The sequence below is a fragment of the Odocoileus virginianus genome, chromosome 1, assembly GCF_023699985.2.
Source record: "Odocoileus virginianus isolate 20LAN1187 ecotype Illinois chromosome 1, Ovbor_1.2, whole genome shotgun sequence".
In the NCBI taxonomy this organism is placed as follows: Eukaryota; Metazoa; Chordata; class Mammalia; order Artiodactyla; family Cervidae; genus Odocoileus; species Odocoileus virginianus.
Genome location: NC_069674.1, coordinates 98,468,971 through 98,490,656, shown reverse-complemented (window position 1 = coordinate 98,490,656; position 21,686 = coordinate 98,468,971). Strand labels below are relative to the sequence as shown.

The following is a 21,686-nucleotide window of genomic DNA, read 5'->3' as shown; positions in this document are numbered from 1 at the left end:
CATTTGTGTAGTATTTCTCTGCCTTTTTTTTTAACTTATTGTGTTTGAGGTCTCCTTTCCTCAGGCTTCAAGGTTGAATTCTTTCTTCCTTTTGGTTTCTGCCGTCCTAATGTTGGTCCCATGGTTTGTGTAAGCTTTGTATAGGTGAGATTTGTGCTGAGTTTTTCTTGGTTTGTTCTTCCTCTGATGGGCAAGGCTGAGTGAGGTGGTAATCCTGCCTGCTGGTGACTCATTTTGTATTTTGTTTTGTTTGTTGTTTAGATGACACGTCCCGCACGGGGTGCTATTGGTGGTTGGGTGATGCTGGGTCTTGCATTCAAGTGGTTTCCTTTGTGTGAGTTCTCACTATTTGATACTTCCTAGGGTTACTTCAGAATTTTCCACAATTTATTGTGATCCACACAGTCAAAGCCTTTGGCACAGTCAATAAAGCAGAAATAGATGTTTTTCTGGAACTCTCTTGCTTTTTCGATGATCCAGCAGATGTTGGCAATTTGATCTCTGGTTCTTCTGCCTTTTCTAAAACCAGCTTGAACATCTGGAAGTTCATGGTTCACGCATTGCTGAAGCCTGGCTTGGAGAATTTTCCAGTGGTCATGTACGGATGTGAGAGCTTGACTGTGAAGAAAGCTGAGCACCGAAAAATTGATGCTTTTGAACTGTGGTGCTGGACAAGACTCTCGAGAGTCCCTTGGACTGCAAGGAGATCCAACCAGTCCATCCTAAAGGAGATCAGTCCTGGGTGTTCATTGGAAGGACTGATGCTAAAGCTGAAACTCCAATACTTTGGCCACGTCATGCAGAGAGTTGACTCATTGGAAAAGACCCTGATGTTGGGAGGGATTGGGGGCAGGAGGAGAAGGGGATGACAGAGGATGAGATGGTTGGATGGCATCACAGACTCGATGGATATGAGTTTGAGCAAACTCTGGGAGTTAGTGATGGACAGGGAGGCCCAGCATGCTGCGATTCATGGGGTCTCAGAGTCGGACACGACTGAGCGACTGAACTGAACTAAACTGAGGGTTAGTTCTCTGGTAGTCTAGGGTCTTAAAGTCAGTGCCCCCACTCCAAAGGCTCAGGGCTTGATCTCTCATCAGGAATGAAGATTCCACAAGTGATTTGTTATGGTATTAATGAAATTAAAATAAATACTCAAAAATGAGAAACCAAAGGCGATCCCCAGACAAATGGCAGTTATAAAATCAGGCAAATAACAATTAAAATAATGGAATATACACCCATAAGCAAAATCAAAACAGCCCAACTAAAATGAAGTACAGTAGATTGACCCAGCGAAGAAAGGAAATCTAAAACTTTACCAGTTAAGAACAAAACTAACTAAAGCACAAACTGGAAAACAAAATAAACCAAGGTGCCAATTGGGGAATAAAGCAATTTAAATAAAACTAACAAGTATATTGAGAGGAAAGGAAAGAAAGAAGAGAAAGAAAGAATAGATATTCAAAGTTAAATAGAAGTATATAAAGAAGATTTATTTACATTAAAGAGTAACTGAACAGGGAAAAGAACAGTAGGAAAAGTAAACAAGAATAAGTGAAGAAAAAATAATAATAGGTTTAAAAAATTTTTAAAACGAGAAACAAGAAAAAAAAAAAGGAGAACTCTACAGAACTGCAAAAGCCCAACACAGAGGCAGAGAGTTATAACAACAATAAAAAATGTGACTGAGGGGAAAAAAAAGCTCAAAAGCTTAATTAGATTTCATAGTGCCAATAAAATTGACAACCACAATTGTCAATTGTAGAGAGGGGGAATAAAAAGAAGAAAAAAAAAAAAAAGAAAAAAGAATCCATAAGAATCTACAGAACAAGTCAAAACATAGAGATAACGAAAGCTTGTCTTCGGTCACTGCTGTCCCAGTCCTTCCCTCGCTGGGAGTCGCAGTCCACCTCACCTCCCTGGGATGCCCTCCAACTCTGGGCTGATCTCTGGACCTGCCGTGGGGCAGCTCAGAGTCTAATCTGGTCCTACTCCTGTGTGTTCTTACCTCCATTGTCCACAGCTGTCAGAACTAGTGCGTTTTCTTTTGTGGGAGCTCTCAGTGAGCTTTTATATATTCCACAGACACAGTCTGCCTAGTTGATCGTGTGGATTTAATCTGCAGCTTGTGCAGCTGGTGGGAAGGTTCTGGGTCTTCTTCCTTAGCCACACACCCCTAGGTTTCAACTGTGGTTTTATTTCCACCTCTGCATGTGGGTCGTCCACTGGGGTTTGCTCCTGAGGCTGCCCTGGAGGCCTTGGGTTTGCCCCTGTGAGGGTCAGGTGCGGAGGGGGTGCAGCTGCTTGGGTCACAGGGGTTCTGGCTTCACCAGGTACTCAGGGGAGCTGGTGGCTAGGGCAGCAGGAAATATAGTGATGTAGAAGGGTATGGTAGCCAGTCTTGGCCAATACGCTCCAGTATTCTTGCCTGGAGAACCCCTCTGACATAGAAACCTGGCAGGCCATAGTCTGCAGGGTCACAGAGTTGGACACGACCGAAGCAAACCTGCGCACACAGACACAATTTTTTTTGCCTTGGCAGCTCTGCCCCTGTCAGAGTTGGGCGTGAAGGTGGCAAAGCTGCTTGGCTTGCAGGGACCCTGGCAGCGCCAAGTGTGCAGGGACACAGACTGCCTCCTCTGCAGGAGTTACGGCCCTCTGAGAGCTTTTTTTCGAGCTTCTCGTCACTGGCGATCAGAAGGCCTTTTCGGCCAGTCTTTCTCCATAGCTCCACCCCCTCAGGCACTTGGAGGGCTCCCTTGCCTGGGGTCCTTCTCTGTAGATCCACACGTCAGGCACTTAAAGGGGCACCCTGGCTGGGGTCCTACACAGTAGTTCAGCGTAGGCATTTCATGGGCCAGCCTCTCTATTGTTCAGCTGCCGAAGCCGGCGTGTGGGGTGAGAGAGGCTATGGTGACGGCCCCACCCACTATGGGTGACTCAGCAGTTATCGCCTTACTTCCATGGCTGCCCGGCCTCCCTCCACAGGCACTTCCCACCACAATCTCCTCCTTCACTTCCCCTCAATCCATCTCTCCTCAGTCAACAGCAGCCTTTGCCCTGGGTTTGCTCCACAATCCCTAAACTCCAGCTCCCAGCTGCTGCCCCTTCCAGGGGACCCGTGTCGCTGTCCGGGGTATGCATGGCTGCGGCAAGGACTGTCTGACTCTCACTCCATTTAGGCTGCCACAGATCAGCTGTCTCCCTCTCAGCCTTAAATGTTTCTCCTCTGACTCAGACAGCTGCCCCAGTGTGAGGGTCAGACCCCTGCTTCAGTCCCCCCACCCCTGAGGGCAGGCCCAGTCCTACTAACACTCCTGCTTTTCCCCCTAGTTCCTTTGTCCTACCGAGTTTTGTGTGGGTCCATATATTCTTTTCCACTGGTCAGGTCCTCCTGTCTGCGCTCAGCTGGTGTTCTGCATGCGCTTCTGCGTCTGAAGGTGTATTCCTGATGTATCCACGGAGAGAGATGTACTCCATGTCCACCTAGTCCTCCACCATCTTGTCCCTTTTAGTGATATCATTTTTGTAAAGGTTTTGTTTCCCACATAGCCCGTTTATGTGCAGTAGGTCTTTTAACCCTTACATAGTCCTGGAAGGCAGGTTATTACCCTCATTTTATAGATAAGGAAAATAAGACTCACAAAGCAGAAATGACTTCCCCATCAACAGCCAGCCAGTAAGAAGCAGAAACAGAGTTTTCAAGCCACTGTTCTTTCTACAGAGCAAAGACGGCTCCCACGTACCTCCCTCCTGCCGTTTACCTGGTCTTTTCTTCTAATCACACAAACACCCCTTCCAGCACTGGCAAAAGTCTTTTGTTTCTTTCCTCCACCAGGCCGGCAGCATGCTGGTGCCAACAGCGGCCCCCACCACTCCACACCCATAAAGGGAAGACTGACTGGAGTCAAGGAAATGGTCTGAAGTCTGTTCCTCAGCCCTCCATCTCCAACCCAGCTCTCTCCCAGCACTTACTCCAGACCTGCAGCAGAAAGGAGGAAAGCAACAGAGAGAGAGAGAGAGAGCGTGCACCTGTGCTGAACTCACTGAAGCTTACAAGCTCTCCCTGTTCATCCCAAGCAAATGCAATCATAACATCCTCATCAAACTGACTTTCACTGGATAAATCAACACCACCATGAGCCAGCCACTCATTTATTATTTGCGGATTTTAATAGGGACATTTTGATTGGAGTTCCACTGAAAAGCTGTGGTTACAGTGATGCTAAGAGGAATTAGGTGACAGAAAGGGAAAAACCTAAAATTATTCCCGGGATTTTTAAATATTAAATAATCTTCATGAAGTGCTAATGGAAAGCATCTGAGTTGCTAGATGATATGAAACAAAATCAGGTAAGTCTATGTGCTTCACCTCTATCCCAGCTGGCCTAGCCTTAAATAACTGCCAAGTTAAATGTACACGGAGGAATGGGTGGAGAGGGGAAGGGCTAACAGGATAAATCTGTCACAGCGCTTTACCTAGACTTTATGTAATTATTTACCTTCATTTCTCATAAGGAAAATCAAGACCTGAAAGGATCACTAGCTTGGCTCAAGACAAAAGTGGCAGAGCTGGAAGGAGTGTCGCTCTTGTTCAGCAGCTAAGTCGTGTCCGACTCTGCGACCCCGTGATCTGCAGCACACCAGGCTTCCTGTTCCTCGCCATCTCCCGGGGTTCATCCAAGTTCATGGCCATTGACTTGGTGATGCCATCCAACCATCTCATCCGCTGCTGCCCTCAATCGTTCCCAGCATCAGGGTCTTTTCCAATGAGTCAGTTGTTCACATCAGGTGGCCAAAGTACTGGAGCTTCAGCTTCAGCATCAATTTCTCCAGTGAGTGCTCAGGGTTGATTCCCTTTAGGATTGACTCGTTTGATCTTGTAGTCCAAGAGACTCTCAAGAGTCTTCTCCAACACCATAGTTCAAAATTCTTCAGTGCTCAGCCTTACTTATGGTCCAATTCCCATTTCCATACATGACTACTGGAAAGACCATAGTTCCTTTGGAAGGAGCTAAGTCTCTCCAACTCTAGAACGACCCAGAATAGATGGTGCTCTATTACACCATCTGTGTTCCCCCATCTATACATTCCTTACAAGGAAGACAAGCCCAAGAATCAATGAGAAACAACAGAGATGTTTAAAATGGGTGCATTAGCCATTTCCCCTGAATGCACAATTTGTGCAAAGGAGCTCCGAAATTCTTTATGGCAAAACTGTTTACACCAAGTTCACACACGCAGACAACATACATTAGACACTGCATAGTCCGAGAGAAATGGGGTACCTTCTGCCTCATGTATCTTCAGTAACCAGTGTATTAAAAAAAAAAAAAAAAACTTACCACTGCCCCACCACGTCCTGGCTTTCCCTGTCTTCTAATACTCAAAGACTTCAGGGGTTTCTGCAGCTTAGCAGCTGACCCCTGTGAAGATGGTACTGCCTTTTCAGAAGAAGGTGGCGGTGGGATAACAGACACTCCCAGTCCAGCCAGAGGGAACCATGTTATTTAGAAAAACAAGGTTTGCCACATACCATTCCGAACTGCCATCTCACGTGCTACGTCTGGATTTCAGCCACCCCATGAGCCCAGGGTGAGGACACAAGGTACTGGGGAACAGAGCCCCCTCTCTTCCTAGGCATTGTATTAATGTCTTCCTTCTATCTGGAGAGGCACTACTGACCATGAAAGGAATGCGCTGGACAGTCAAATCCTGTCTGCCTCTCCCCTTCTATAACCCTGTGACTAAGTCATGCTCCATCCTTCCTCACCTTAAACCACCGTGTCAAAACTACCAAGCCCGGACTCCTCTGGTGGTGCGGTGGTTAAGAATCCACCTGCCAATGTAGGGGACACAGGTTCAATCCCTGCTCCAGGGAGACCCCACATGCTGCAAAGCAACGAAGCCTGGGCACCACAGCTGCTGAGCCTGTGCGCTAGAGCCCGTGCTCCATGCCAACAGAAGCCACTGCAACGAGACGCCCACTCCCAGCAACTAGAGAGTAGCCCCTGCTGGCCACAACGAGCGGGAGCTTGCGGCACAGCAACCAGGGCCAGCACAGCCAAAGATAATTTAAAAATAATAATAATAAGCCAGAAACTCAAATTTTCATGAAGGAAGACATTTTTTGAAGCATTAGAGCCTGAAAACACTGGGATATCTTGTTCAAAGGGACAGCCTAGCTTCTTAAAAAGCATTTCCATCTACTTCATTCTTGGGGAAAAACTCCAACTGGTCGCACAAGCCTGCATGTCCTTAGATGTGCACACACACCGCTTACCGAAAGTAACTTCTCCTTTGCCAGCTTTGTCAAACAGCTGGAAGGCCACCATAAACAGAGCATCCGGGGCACACAGGACAGATTCGAATGCCACAAATTCTTGAAAGGATATTAATCTGCAACATAAGACAAGCACAAAGCATAGAATCAGTAGCTTGTGAAAGATAAAAGCATACACAAATATACGGTAAGGGAAAAAATAACACATCACTGTCAAACACCAAAATTCAAACCTAACAACATGTATATAAACACTTCGCATTCCCTTTTACACAGAGTGGACTGAAATAACAACACAGAATCTAAAAGACACGACAGATTTGAGGATAGGGTGACACATTAAATGCATTATAATTTCAAACGTAACTGTTTTACCCAACATACACTACTTTTGTTTCAGGCACGTTGTTAAGATTCTAAAATTAGAGCTTAGACACTTTAGATTAATACGATAACAAAACAGCCAGCTCTGTCACTCATTCGTACCTTTTCTACACCATGTAACATGGTTCACAAAGATTTACTCATTCCTGGCATCTGCCAACCTCATGCAGATTAAACTAAAGGATGACACTGGGGTGAGGGACAAAATCCAGATAAATTAGACTTGAAATGGGGCTTCCCCAGTGGCTCAGATGATAAAGAATCTGACTGCAATGCAGGAGACCCAGGCCGGGCTCAATCCCCGGGTCAGGAAGATCCCCCAGAAAAGGGAATGGCTACCCACTTCAGTATCTTGCCTGGAGAATCCCAAGGACAGAGGAGCCTGGTGGGCTACAGTCCGTGGGGTCCCAAAGATTCGGACACGACTGAGAGACTGATGCTTTCATGTTCAGACATGAAAAGTGACACCAAGGCACTTGTAGTCTGGTAAAACAGATTAATCCTAATCTAGGCACCAGTAGGACAGTAACAGAATTTTGGTCAGAAATCAAAGAAAGCTTTGTGGAGCGGGTCTCAAAAATTAGTGAAGTTCTGGTGTGCAGTAGAAGTGGTGGGGGCCGCGGGGGGGGTCACCTTAGGGGAAATGGCTGCAGAAAGGCAGGTGCAGAAAAGTACGGGAGTTTGTAAGGGAAACAGCGAGGAGCTAATGTTCTCTGGACAGGAAGGTGCATCAGAGAACACTGTGGAATGAGACTTGAAATTGAGAGAGATAAGTTTCTGAACAAGGTCGTGATCTGATCAAATCTATCCATCAGGGAGAACAAAACAGGCCACAGAGGCTTTGACTTCCGAGTAAACAAACCCACAGAGGCTGTCTCAGGAAAGGTCTTTGCCACTGTTTTGTACTGTTGTTTAGTCATTGAGTTGTGTCCAGATGTTTGTGACCCCATGGACTGTAGCCCGCCAGGCTCCTCTGTCCATGGGATTCTCCAGGAAAGAGTACTGGAGTGGGTTGCCAGGCCCTCCTCCAGGGGATCTTCCCATTCCACGGATCAAACCTGCAGCTCCTGCTTTGGCGAGCGGATTCTTCACCGCTGAGCCACATGGGAAGCCCTGTTTTGTATTATAAACATCCGAATATTTCAGTGATACATTGGGATAGTCCAAGTCTCGAGGAGATAGAACAGGCACAGTTTCCTCTGCTTCACTAAACACTTACTTCTAAACATTTAATAGAGAAAACACATTTTTATACAGAGCACAAGCTACAAAGCTAACTTTGCTATTTCCCGGAATGTCACCTGATTATAATGATAATGCCACCAAGAGAGGAAAACTCTGGTGTGTTCATTACCCCGTCTCTATGTTGCTGACACCAAAAACACACCCTTCCGAACGCAGGGGAACAGTCAGAACAGCAGGTGCTATGGAAGAATATTCGCCCAGAACGTTTTCTCCTCCACTGTACAGTCTGCCGCACTAAGGATCCTGCTGTGAGCGGGACCAGGCGTGGGTGGGCACGGGGGTGGGGAGGAAATGCAAACATGGGGTGGAAGGTTCTTGCTGGCCTGGAGTAGCTGACAGCTGCTGGGGGTGGGAAGTGGCCACAAGCATCTGTCTCCCCAGGACACAAGCTGTGTGTCAAGTAAAAAGAAGAAGAGATAAAGCATTCGGGGGCACAGTGATTTACACTGCCTGGAAGAATGTAGGAAGGTTCCACAAAGCTGTGGCATTCAAAGAGCACATTTTCAAGCTGAAAAGATCTTAGGGATCATCAACTTCCACCTCCTCCTCTTACTTCTGAGAAAACCAGAAGATGTTATGGCTTGTGTGAGGTGAAACAATTGGCTTCTGACATTTTGGCCTGAAAACAAAGTATCCTGACTCCCATTTGACTGAGACCGCATTCCAAATGGTGCGGGAGGATGGAGAGGCGAGAGAAGGGCAGGGGGAGGACGATCCACACGGAGGAAAGAACTCCAGACAGAAGTGATGACCAACGGAGTGTGCTGCGCTTGGAGGAGAGCAGAGGCGCTACCCACCCTGCATCTAGTGATCCTGCGGAGTCAGAGGGTGGTTGATCTGTCGTGCCAGCCACCTGTGAAGGCCTAGAAAGACCAGCTGGAGAATCCTGATTTTTTTTTTTTTTTTTTTGGCAGGCAGTAAGAAATCACTGGCGGTTTGGGGGTTAAAAAATATCAGGGCCAGATATTCGTTTTAGAAAAGGAACTGGGGTACAAGATGAATTTAACAGAGGAAAGATGAAACATGGGGGGGAAAGATAGAGCCTGACAGCTAGAGACAGCAGGGGTCTAAACCAGAGCTGGAACACTAAGACAGGAGAAAGGGGAAAGGAGGGTAAATACAACTGCCACAGGAATGACTTAGCATGCATGCACTGTAAATGAAGCTGCCCACAAGCATTCACTAGAGAGGCACGCACGCCCAGCTCCAGACCACGGGAGCACAGAGGAGAAACGTGCTTCTGATTGGCTGCCTGCTTCTCGCCGCCACCCATCACGCCCTGGGACCTCCTCCGAGCAGCACCGACAATCCCACAGCCACACTCTCCCCAGCTTAACCTTGCTGGCAGTTTGTCAAGGCAAAAAAAAAATTCATGTTCGCTAAAATTACCCCTGCACAGAGGCGAGTGAATTAAGACAAATCACAAAGTGTGAGTAGAAACGGGACATCTCTTTAATGTGAATAAAGGAAGACTTAAACAACCAGAAAAAGAGAATCTCGTCTCTCTTAGAATGGAATGGGAAACCTAAAGACCATCTATAGGGGTGAACAAAGCCTCCTCTGGCAACATCAGAGTGGTTTCCTAACTGGCCAAAGAATGCAAAATGGTATTTTAGGCATGTTACAGATACCAAAAAGGTATGTAATTTGCTAATCCTGTTAGATACAAGTATCATGCTGATGCGTCTACGTAGGAGGTATACAGATGAACCATGAAATAATAATGCTTTACTGTTCATCAGCATCGGTTTGGATTTTCAAGGTAATCTGACTAGAAGGCTATCAGAATAATTATAGAGGACTATATTTATTTACAGCGTGATATCTAAAAATGTGTGTATGTATATATTTTTTCATATAAACAGTACTCCACTCTCACAGATTTAATGGGATTAACATAAGTTACAACAGAGGACCCGAGCGTAATCAACTTCAGACTGGCTGGTGAGCCCACTCACTTCCTTTTCTACCCTCAACTTCCCCAACTGCGACGGGGTGTGTGAGCGCTCCGTCACCTCAGCCGTGTCTGCCTCTCTGAGACCCTGTGAACCGCAGCCCGCCAGGCCCCCCTGTCCGTGAGGTTTCCCAGGCAAGAATACTGGGGTGGGTTGCCATGCCCTTCTCCAGGGGATCTGCCCAACTCAGGGATGGAACCAGCATCTCCTGCATCTTCTGTGCTGTGATTGGCTTCTTTAGCACTGAGCCACCAGGTAAGCCCTGGACAGTGGGAGATGCCCTGTCTGACATCACACGGCTCTGACAAGCTCTGTGACTGGCCTCTAAGGGAGAGTCCCGCTGGGACACTGATGCCCACCTTCAGCAGCTGACTGACAGTGGCGTGCGGGTCAGCTGACACGGACGCAAACGGAAGTCACATTTTCACCTACACCACTCAAGAGTCAGGGAGAGCAGGCTTCCAACTACACTGTTTCATGGTTCTGACATGAGCAGAGAGTTTGCTTTTTTAAAAAGCAAATCATTTTTGTCCTCCAAACCACCAGAGCTTTTGTTCTTCTGAAAGCCATTTATAACAGCACCTGCAAGTCCTTTAAAGTCTGGGTGAAACAGCTAAAGCACTACACACCGCTTACACACACCAAGCCGAGGAGGAGGGGATTAAAAATGGAGCGCCTCCGGACATTATGCTTGGGATGATGCAAGACTGCACATCTACTGCAGACAGAGGAGGACAGCAGACGATATGTGTGCCAAAGTGATGGCAGTGCTTCTTTTTTATTATTGTTTATTTTTAATTGGAGGATAGTTGCTTTACGACGTGGTGGTGGTTTCTGCCATACAACGATGGGAATCGCCGTAAGTGTGTGTGTGTGTTCCGACATCCCACCCCTCTAGGTCTTCACAATGTGCCAAGCTGGGCTCTCCGTGTTTACGGCAGCTCCCCACTAGCTGTCTGTTTTATACCCAGTAATACACATGTCAATGCTACTCTCTCAGCTGGCCCCACCCTCCCCTTCCCCCAGAGCAGGGTTTCTTTACAGGAGCACACTGGAGGCCTCCCCTCCTGCCCTTCTCATCTTGCAAGGGCTAGCCCTCAGCCTGGAGAGACTTACAATAGAGAACATCGTAAATACTGAAAATGATGATATTACAGGAAAAGTCATAAGCAACATAGGAGAAGGAGAGAAAAACTGCTGTATGAATTCAGAGGAGGGAAAGAGTCCTGTTCCACTGAGAGAAAGGAGGAGATGGAGAAAGTAAAATCAGGAACACACGGCATCAGAGGCAAGCTGTGACCACACGGCCATGTAATACTGGTATTGAGAGAGAGCAGATGATCACGTCGAGAGGGCAGGCAGGGGACGGAGAGACCACAGACTCCAGTGGGGCCCTGCTGGAGGGTCTATGTGCTGAGCGCAGGCCCGTGCCATGAACACACGGAGGGAAAGTACAATTTCTGCCCCAAGCACCTGGAGGTCTGAGGTTGGGGAGGGGAGGGGCAGATGGTGAGTCAGGAACCAAGGAACAAAGACTGCAGATGAAGAGCCACAAGAAGTGCAAGCAAGCTAGAGTAACAGCAAGGGCAAAGGCAGGCATGGTGCTTGTAATAGCAGATCAAGTCTGGAACTTGTAGTGATGTGATGGGTTTGGGCTTCAGACCATTCCATCTGGCAGAAGAGTGCAAAGTGAACTGGAGGGAGAAGAGCCTGGCTACGCGGAGACTGCTGGCTGAATCCAGGGAGGACTCCTGAAGACCTGAAGGAGAAAGAACGGCTCCTGATGACATGAGGATCGAAGCACACGGCACTTGGCTCCACAGAGGGCAATCCAACAGCACAGCAAGCCTGGCCTTTTTTGTCATCGGCGGGTAACTGCTTTCCGGTGTTGGGTTGCTTTCTGGGGCACATCTCCGTGAGCCAGCTCTAAGTACACCTACGTCCCCTCCCTCCTGAAGCTCCCTCCCACCCCTCTAGGTCGTCACAGAGCACCAGGCTGAGCTCCCTGCATCACACAGCGAATTCGCATCAGCCACAGCAAGAGTCTGAACAATGCCCACACTCTTTGACACCACAATCCCACTTCTCAGAATTTACCCTAAAAAATAATCAATGGACGTGTGCAAACTTAAATCTACAGGAATGTTCAAGCAGTACTGTTAACAGTGAAGAGAAGGAAGACCACCTCAATATGCGACAATGCATGACTGATTAAAGGACCATTCATACACAGAAAACCATCCAACCACTACAAACTGCAATAAACAAATTCATGTCATTACACAGAAAATCGGTTACACAAATTATATATAGACAAGCAGCCCATTTTGTGAAAAATGGACAAAAAGTGATACACAAAAAGAGTTTCAAGAATGAACACAAAACTGTTAGAGATACCTCTAACAGTTAAATTAAAATATTAGAAATTAAAATTAAATTAAAATATTAGAAATTCGAAGTTTTCTTTTTGCTTGCCTATATTTTCTAATCTTTTCAATACACACATACTGAATTATTTGTGTAGTAAGAAAAAGAAAAAAAAAATATTCTATGAAACAGAACAGTGAGGACCTAAACTTGGGGACTGGCAGAAGGACTGAATAAGATGGGGCTCGGGGGGGAAAACTGAAAAAAGCAGCAAATGACTGTGGAGAGGCTCACACCACCACTGGCCATCCACGGTGGAAAAGCTCCAGTTCTCTTCCTGCCTGCTGCTGCTTATTCTTAGCCAGCAGGAGCTTGCACCCCATGTGGTCCCTTTCATCTCTGGTTCTGATCTCCAGGCCAACTCTGCGGCTATGAAAGTTTGAGCAAATGCACATAAGGATCTGATCTCTTTAGACTTCAGGAAGTTTGGTCCTATACAATGCACCATATCAAAATCCAATTACCACTTTTACTTCAGGTTTCTAACCACAAGAGTGCTTCACAAAAATAACTTCTCCTTATGACCCTCTTCTGTGTAGTTACGACAGAAGCTAAACAATTGCGCAGGATTAATGGCAGAGATAAAAGTAAAATCTAACTCCAAAAACTGGGTTCCAACCACCAGACCACCCAGGTTCACGTGTCTGTGAATGTCAAAAGAAAAAAAAACAAAAACAGAACCAGGCTCTCCTGTGATCGCCAGTTTGTCAGAAGAGTTTCGGCCTCCATGACTTGAACATCTTTAATAGCTTTGGGGGTTCTCCAATCTTTTATCTCCCTCCTGAATGCCTGGCAAATACACACTGTTCAGACCACCAAAATATTTGTACCCTACACTTATTATATGACAGGCAATGCTCTTGGCACTGGGGATACCATGAAAACGAATACGGTGGACAGAATCCACGCCCTCAAGGAATTTCACTCCACTGGAGAAAGGAGGCAGTGAGCAGAAACACACACAGATAAAGATGAGATGGTTCTAGATCAGATAGCAGTTGTGTAGAAGACAAACTTGAAAAATGCATTAAAGTAGTGCTTCTTAGTCCTGGCGAGCATATTTAATGGACATGAGGAGGGATCCGATCAGTCATCTTTTTATTTGTTTTCCTATAAACTTTTTATTTTGTATTGGGGTATAGTCGATTAACAACGTGGTGACAGTTTCAGGAGAACAACAAGGGACTCAGCCATACAGACACATGCATCCATTCTCCCCCAGCCCCCCTCTCATCCAGGCTGCCCCACACCACTGAACAGAGTTCCATGTGCTGAACAATAGGTCTTCACTGGTTGTCTATTTTAAATACAGCAGTGTGTACACGCGTTGGTTTTTTAAACGTCCCATGCAGCTGAGCTTGAGAACAATGCGGCTAGGTGGTGAGCAAATGCCTCTTGGGGAGGCGGCAGTAAGATCCGAATGATGAAGGGAAGGGAGCAGGGGAGAACTGCAGCAAGGGTATTTCAGTGGAAGAAGCCTCACTGTGAAGTCTGGCCCTACCACCAATCTTGGCAAATTCCCAGCGCCAGGGTTGGGGGTGGGGGGTGGTGTGCAGGCAAAGAGAGAGGGATGAAGGAGGGTGCAGGGCACACAGACTGGATTTCGTCCACACACCTGGATTTCATTCCAGGCACATCATTCCCCCTCTGCCGAGGACCTCCAGTCATGGTGGGGTGTCTTTTTCAGGGGGAGTGATGTGAGCTCCTGGAAAGAACACTCAGGACACCTTGGAGCGCGGTCTGCAGGTGAAGCAGTGAGTCCAGTTTCAAGTGGGTGGGACCAGGGCCATAGCAGGAGAGTGAGGAACAGAAGTGGTCAAATCCAGGATCCGTGCTCCAGACAGAGCTGGCGGGCCTGTCCCCAAAGTCAGAGCACACAGCTGTGAAAGCCCTGGAGCAAGTCAGGTGTGCCCTGGGGACGCCCCATGGCCTGAAGCCACTAGAGCAGCAGACTCCTGAAGTTGCTGAGGATGTGAGATCTGCTACTTGAGCAGATGATGGAGGTCACAAACAAAGGTTTCATTCAATAGACAGTAGATGGTTAGCAAGCACACAAACTATGCTTCAGTAGCCCTAAGCATATAAATTTAAGGCAACTGCTAACACTCGCTAGAAAGGGACGATGAGTTATGACCTCATTTTATATTCTAAAGACATGGGAATCTAGAAAATGGTACTGATGAGCCTATTTGCAGGGCAGGAAAAGAGACGCAGAGGACAGAGGCAGAGAACAGATTGTGGACACAGGGCAGGGGGATGGAGGAAGAGGAGGGTGGGCCGAACTGAGACAGCAGCACTGACACACACACGCTACTGTGTGTAAAGCAGACAGCTGGCGGGACGCTGCTGCAGGGCACCGGGGCCCAGCCTGGTTCCGTGGTGGCCCAGACGGTGGGGTGGAGCCGGGTGGTGAGGGAAGGCGGTTCCCGACGGAGGGGCTGAAACCAACATAACGTTGTAAAACTAACGTAAATTATACTCCAGTTTAAAAAAATTTTTTTTAATCAGTAACAAGGCAGAAAGAAGGTAGAGTTCTAGTTTTCCCTTTGCCTAACTGGCAGCATGGTTCTGCTGGGCAGGTTGGAACAGACCTCCTTTCCTCATCTTTCACAGGTGCCCTACAATCCCATCTTCTTCCATCTTCAGGCACAGGGTACCGTCTGCAGCGAACCCGGCTCCAACGCCAGTTTGGCATCCCCAGGAGGGCATCTGTTCTCAGGCCAACTGGGGTCCCCAGCTCCACCATGCATTCAGGTTGAAGTCTCACAGCAGCGTTTGCCAAGGGGGCTATTTAATTTCATTGGCTGCAATGAAATCTGGTGGATTGAATATTGTTCAAACAAGCAGGCTACTGTCTGGCTTCAAAAACCTATTAAAGATTTTATTAGCAATTTTACTGTATTGTTATCATGAATTTAGCCTATAAATACCACCTTTGCATATATCATGGTCCCCATATTGCCAAAAGAAGATAAATACATAGGCTCTCGTAACTGTGACCTTAACTCAGTAAGTGATATGCCCATACTTCCAGATCTACCTGTCTGGCCACTGCCTTGCAGTTCATTTCAAACAGCATGTGAGCTGCCCAAGTCTGTGTGCCAAGTATTGGGTTTAAGAGAGGGTGTTCTTGTATCTCCAACATTTTCTTCCTTATCAGAGAGATCAAACATGTTTAACAAGTATGATTAATCCCTGTTCCACTCTACTTTTGCTAACCGTTCACTCAGTTACATACTGAAAAGAATGTAACCTACACATCCTATATGACCTACACACCCTCCACTCCCCATGGCTTCTTTCCTTCCTTGTTAAATAATACTGCCCAAGGGCCTCAAGAGAACTGTCTGGCCACCTCCCATCTTTCAACCTTTGAGTTATAAAAATGTTCTAATCATGGACAATCCCTATAAAAGTGATACCACGTCAAGAAAAAGAACCACCGCAAACTTTGTAAAACTGAGACAAATCATATTCTCTCTCTCCATAAGATTCTATTCTGTTTTTTCTAAATGAATCATTATTTTAAAAAGAAAACCTAAAAAGCTATATTATATTACATTGTATCTATTCTGAATAGTTACCTATATTGAGAGATTTCAATACAGTATACCACAAATCATCTTTATTTTATCACAGGGGCATTTTGAGTTCTGGCCAAAGACTTTTATTCCTTTAAATAAAAAGCATACTCTGTTCATGAGAATAGAAATTGGTGGAGCCACTGTGGAAAACAGTACAGAGGTTTCTCAAAAAATTAAAAATAGAACAACCATTATGACCCAGCAATTTCACTCCTGAGTATATATCTCAAGAAAACGAGAAAACTAATTCAAAAAGTTACCAATGCTCACAGCAGCACTATTTACAATAGCTAAGATAAGGAAGCAACCTATGCGTACACGAACAGGTGAATGGATAGAGAGGTGACTGATACACAAAGCATGAACTACTCAGCCATAAAAAAAGAATAAAAATGTTTGCCATCTGCAGCAACATGGATGCACTTGGGAGAATATTACGCTAAGGAAATAAGTCAGAGAGAGAAACACAAATATTGCATGATATAACTTATATGTGGAACCTAAAAAATACAACAAACTAATGAATATAACAAAAAAGAAGCAGACCCACAGACACAGAACAAACCAGTGGTTAGCAGTGTTAGGAGAAAGAAGGGGTGAAGTGAAATATAGGAGTAGAGGATTAAGAGGTACAAATTATCATGTAAAAACTAAGCTACACAGGTATACTGTGTGACACAAGGAACATAGCCACTATTTTTAAATAACTAAAAAGAAATTAAATTATTAAAAGATTGATGAAAAAGAAAATAAAAGAGAAAGTGTACAAAGTTACAAAAAAAAAAAACACAACACTATAAATAACTCATTTTAAACGGGATTGCCTATAAAGGGGAAAAAAGTTGAAAGACAGAAAGACCACTGGTGAAAAAAGGGAAAAGTAGTTGCTATAACTATACTGAAAAATCCATCTGAGTAAGAGAAGGGAATACCAAACCACTTTACCTGCCTTCTTCAAAATACGTATGCAGGTCAAGAGGTAATAATTAGAACCAGACATGGAACAATGGACTGGTTCAAAACTGGGAAAGGAGTATGTCAAAGCTGGATACTGTCACCCTGCTTATTTAATTTACATGTAGAGTACATCATGCAAAATGTCAGGCTGGATGAATCATAAGCTGGAATCAAGACTGCCATGAGAAATATCAACAACCTCAGATATACGGCAGAAAGTGAAGAGAAACTAAAAAGCCTCTTGATGAAGGTGAAAGAAGATCAACCCTGAATATTTACAAGAAGGACTGATGCTGAAGCTCCAATACTTTGGCACCTGATGTGAACAGTCAACTCACTGGAAAAGACCAACGCTGGGAAACATTGAGGGTAGGACGAGAAGGGAGCAACAGAGGATGAGATAGTTGGATGGCATCATTGACTCAATGGACATAAGCTTGAGCAAACTGTGGGAGACAATGAAGGATGGGGAAGTGTGCTGCAGCCCATGGGGTCAAAAAGCATCAGACACAACTGAGCAACTGAACACCACCACCAAAGTAGATTTTTTTTAAAATCTAGGTTCCTGAGATCTTCCCTAATTCTTTTAAGGCTGGACAAGAAGGCTTTCAATGCTATTTAAATGGTTAATGCCTAAAAATAAAAATAAATTTTTAAAAAAGGGACTTCCTAGCAGTCCAATGGTTAAGACTCCATGCTTCTAGTGCAGGGGGCAAAGGTTCAATCCGTGGTTGGGGAACTAAGATCCCACATGCTATGGCCCATAAATAAATAAGTAAAAAAAATAGCAAATGAAGAAGGATAATGGGGAGACAAAATGCAGATAAGCCTGATAAATCAGTAACTGAAAAGTCAGCAGGCATATACATTGTTAACTAGCAAAGTGACCTCTATCACTGCATAAAGCAGCTGGTCAGCTGTCAGATCACCGTGGAAATCAGTACTTTAAATGCTTCCAGTAGACCACACGCCACCAGACCCTTTGGAATATCCGACTTCAGTCTTCAGTTTGATGAGTCCAGTTGAGAGCTGAGAAGCACGAAAGCAACCTGCACTCGAGAGACGCTGTGAGCACCTACAGCCCAGCAGACGGATCAGGGAGCAAGCTTCTCATGCATGCTTTTAGCAGACATCCATGCTACCTGGGTGGCGCTAGTGGTAAAGAACCCGCCTGCCAATGCAGGAGACGTAAAGAGACTGGGGTTCAGTCCCTGGGCTGGGAACATTCCCTCAAGGAGGGCAGAGCAACCCACTCCAACGTCCCTGCCTGAGAACGGCATGGACAGAGCAGCCTGGGAAGCCCAGCCCGTGGTGTCCGAGTCAGACCTGACTGGGCACGCGTGTGGGGCACGCTCGCCGCGGGCTCACAGGGGAGCCAGACACCGCTCAGTGACGAGACAACACGTTACCTGCGGGTGTCTTTTGTTCAGATAACATTTTAAAGTGCCAAAAGCTGCCTGAGGCAAATCACTCTGTGACTGCAACACAACGCCTTTCTCAATGAGTTTTTCTGATCTCTGGAGCGAAGTGACGATTAAAATGATATTTGGAACCAAATAAGAGCATCTAAGCCAGCACTGGCGCACACAAAGTGACCAGAGCCCACGGCTGGCATCTGCCAATGCAATGCCCAGCCAGACACGCTATGACCAAAGAGCAGAACACTAAATTTAAAAAAAAAAAAATATGTGAAATCAAGTTTTACTGATTCCCCTTCGAAAAACCTTATCAGTTACTAGGAAATATTGTAACATTTTTCTTTCAGTTATGAATTTCACATTATGGATACACACAATAAGCTTTTTTGTTGTGATCAGAACATAAGCCCTGAGCACAGCAAAAAATTGAGTGGCTGAAATGGCCTTTATCAAATTTTTTTAAATACAATTATTCATGGTGTGGGCAAGACGAAACAGAAGTACATAAGCTTGAGCCAGAATATCACATGCACACACAAAAAAGCCAACATTAATATCTGCTGTGCCAGCTGAATTCAAATTAACCTAATTTTACATGTTAATTAAACCAGCTATTTTCTTCTTATTGTATTTTTGCTTCTTAAATAGTAGAGTCTACAAGTGGTTCCCAACAGACTTGTTCCAATAACAATGACGTATTCATTTACTTCTATTATGACCGTACAATACAGTAACTGAGCAGTAATTTTTCACAGTCAATTACATGTGTGGTTCTTTATGCTTAAAGATGCTGAAATAATGTGTACTATAGAGCCATATGCCTGAATCTCTAGTCTGCCTGAGGCAGTTGCCTGGGTAACACATTTTCTCTTCGGTTTAGCATAACCCTTCATTGAATATCATTAGGTGTCATTAAATAGCAAACATTAACATGAACTTCAATACACTACTTAGATAGAGTCATTTTACCCATGTAAACAAGTGCTCCATCATTTATAAGAAGCTTAAAATAGATTATGATTTTCTGTATTTAAGACCATGAAAAAGAAATTTTGAAAGTGCCCACGTGTTGATTCCAAACTGAATTTGCAGAAATTTCTCTCATATTAATAAGAGAGCTCAGACCAAGTTTCACAGGCAACACTTCTCATCAACAGGGTCATGATATTTCAATGTAAGCAAAGGAGGATTAGGGTTTTGAAGTTTACTTTCAATTTATTCAAAGTTGTAAAATAACTCCATCAATCGCATCTCAGACCATCAAAGACTTTTACTCTCTTTTCTAACGAGGCAAGAGAAAGCACTTGAGTTCGGTTAACAAAATTAAGAATAAGGTCCTTAAAAATCAAGGCATACAGTAAGAAAGAGAAAGTATGGGATAAATTATGCATTCTCTAAAACATTTTAAATTTAAGAATTTAATGAAGTGTTCCATAGCTCAGAAATGGTAATGTGCGGTTTGTACAGGGCGTTTTCTTAGCAATGGCTGCCATCAAGAATGGCAGGTGTCCCCAGTGATCTCCATCAGCCCTCCATCCCCTGCCGCCCCAAATGAGCATCCCTAAGGAAAAAAAAAAAAACTACGTTCTTGCTCCACAAAGTCCCAACACTTGAAGGCCTTCCCCCTCCCCACCCACATTCCCAAGCAGATTGCCGCTCCTAAACCACAGAATTATGATTTTTCTGAGATACGTCATAACTCCATGTAAGCCTGATCTCTCAGCCCATAAACAACTACAACTTGTCCTTTATCACCTATGTCACAAAGGGCCTCCAAATTTTCAGCGTTTACTTTAAAGGACACACACAAAAAGAAAATGAACCATCAAGTGACTGTCTCCAACATGCTTTCTCACATTTCCCAGTAAGGGAGAAAAACCTGCGTGTGCTAGCTGCTTCACTCGTATCTGACCTCTTTGCAGCCCTACGGACTGTGGCCCGCCAGGCTCTTCTGTCCAAGGGATTCTCCAGGTAAGAATACTGGAGTGGGTTGCCACTGCTTCCTCCATGGGGTCTTCCCAGGGATCAAACCCGCATCTCTTACGTTTCCTGCGTTGGCAGGTGGGTTCTTTACCACTAGCGCCACCGAGAAAAACGGGTTCTCCAAAGTGCTGGAAGTGGGGGTAGGGGTACTGATCAAGGTTCCAAAGGCAACCCCAGCACTGTCCTCGGTCACCCTAAAAGTAAAGAGACAGAACTGCCGAGAACAAACAGGTTCTTGCTGGTGAGGACTGAGACACCAGAAATAACTCTGATGACGAACTGGGATCTTTTTTCTCTCTTCCACGTCTGTTTCAAAATAAGGAAGAAATGGCCACACAGAATGGAATGGCTTAGCCTCAGGTGCCACACTGCCACCTCCCACTGCTACACAAACGCTCACGTAACCAAGGAAAACCTCAGTCACCAGGTTCAGCCCAGCCACGGAGACGTGCCTGGCGAGGAGAAAATTATTTGACATTAAATGTATATTCTGTTTTGGCTTCAACACTCCGAAGTGAGGTAAATCATGAGAAACAAATTGAGAGGACAAATAAATCTTTAAGCAAAACATGTTCAAGATATTACTGTGATCAGTATAGATTCAGGCACATCTTTGAAGCCTCTATAATTGGTGTCATGAATGATTATCTAAGATACTCCAGGATTGAAAATAAAACTTTAAAATTAAAACTAGATTGTATAAACTATTACTGCAGAGAAAAGTAGCCTAAAAAGAAATACTATTAATGAGAATTGAAACAAAGAGTGATTTCTGCTTACATTATTCTGATTAGGTAATATTTCTGGATTTCACCCCAAATCTACAGTAAACAAAATTCTTTTTCCACCTCTATCTTCCATACAGATTAATTTAAATTTTACCACATGAACATAATTTGCTTAAGAGCCAGCACAAGATCTGATAGATAAAAATGTAAGTTTTTCATATTTAATTGTGTTTTGCTAAACAAATAATCACTAACAAAACACAATAAATTCACCTATTAACACAGGCTACCCATGAACATAGAGTCTTATTAAAATAACCAAGAGCATTTATTATAAATACATGAGCCTGTTCTACTTAGCTTTATAGTTTATTTTACTCTCTGGAAGAACCTACATAAATTCTCAAAAAAAGGGTAAGAGAAGAAAAATTTTTCTGTCCAATATATTTCCCCATCCTATCCCACACAGTCTCTGCATTCATTAGCAAGTCCTGTTTCTAAAGATATTAAATAATATCAAGGTTTTTTTAAAGCAGGCAATTAGAACACAGAATAGCAATTGTAAAGAAAAAAAAGCAAAATTAGAAACTGTTGGGAGTGCTTTTATACTTTTGCAAAAGCAAACTGAGCTACAAGACTTTTGAGATTCTTGCTTTTTCTAGGTACAACTATAGCTAATTGTGGAACAGCAACATCAGTATTTTAATGCCTTTTCCTTA

General features: G+C 44.7%; 1 protein-coding gene across 3 annotated transcripts in view; it reads right to left on the bottom strand.

The window, feature by feature from the left end:
• Positions 1-21,686, bottom strand: part of SLC25A13 (solute carrier family 25 member 13) — a 226,378-nt gene that overhangs the window by 139,686 nt on the left and 65,006 nt on the right. For all 3 annotated transcript variants that reach the window (XM_020869840.2, XM_070471249.1, XM_070471251.1), the window contains exon 4: positions 6,287-6,402. In XM_020869840.2, the coding sequence (XP_020725499.2) occupies positions 6,287-6,402 (116 nt within the window). The remainder of the gene's footprint in view (positions 1-6,286; positions 6,403-21,686) is intronic.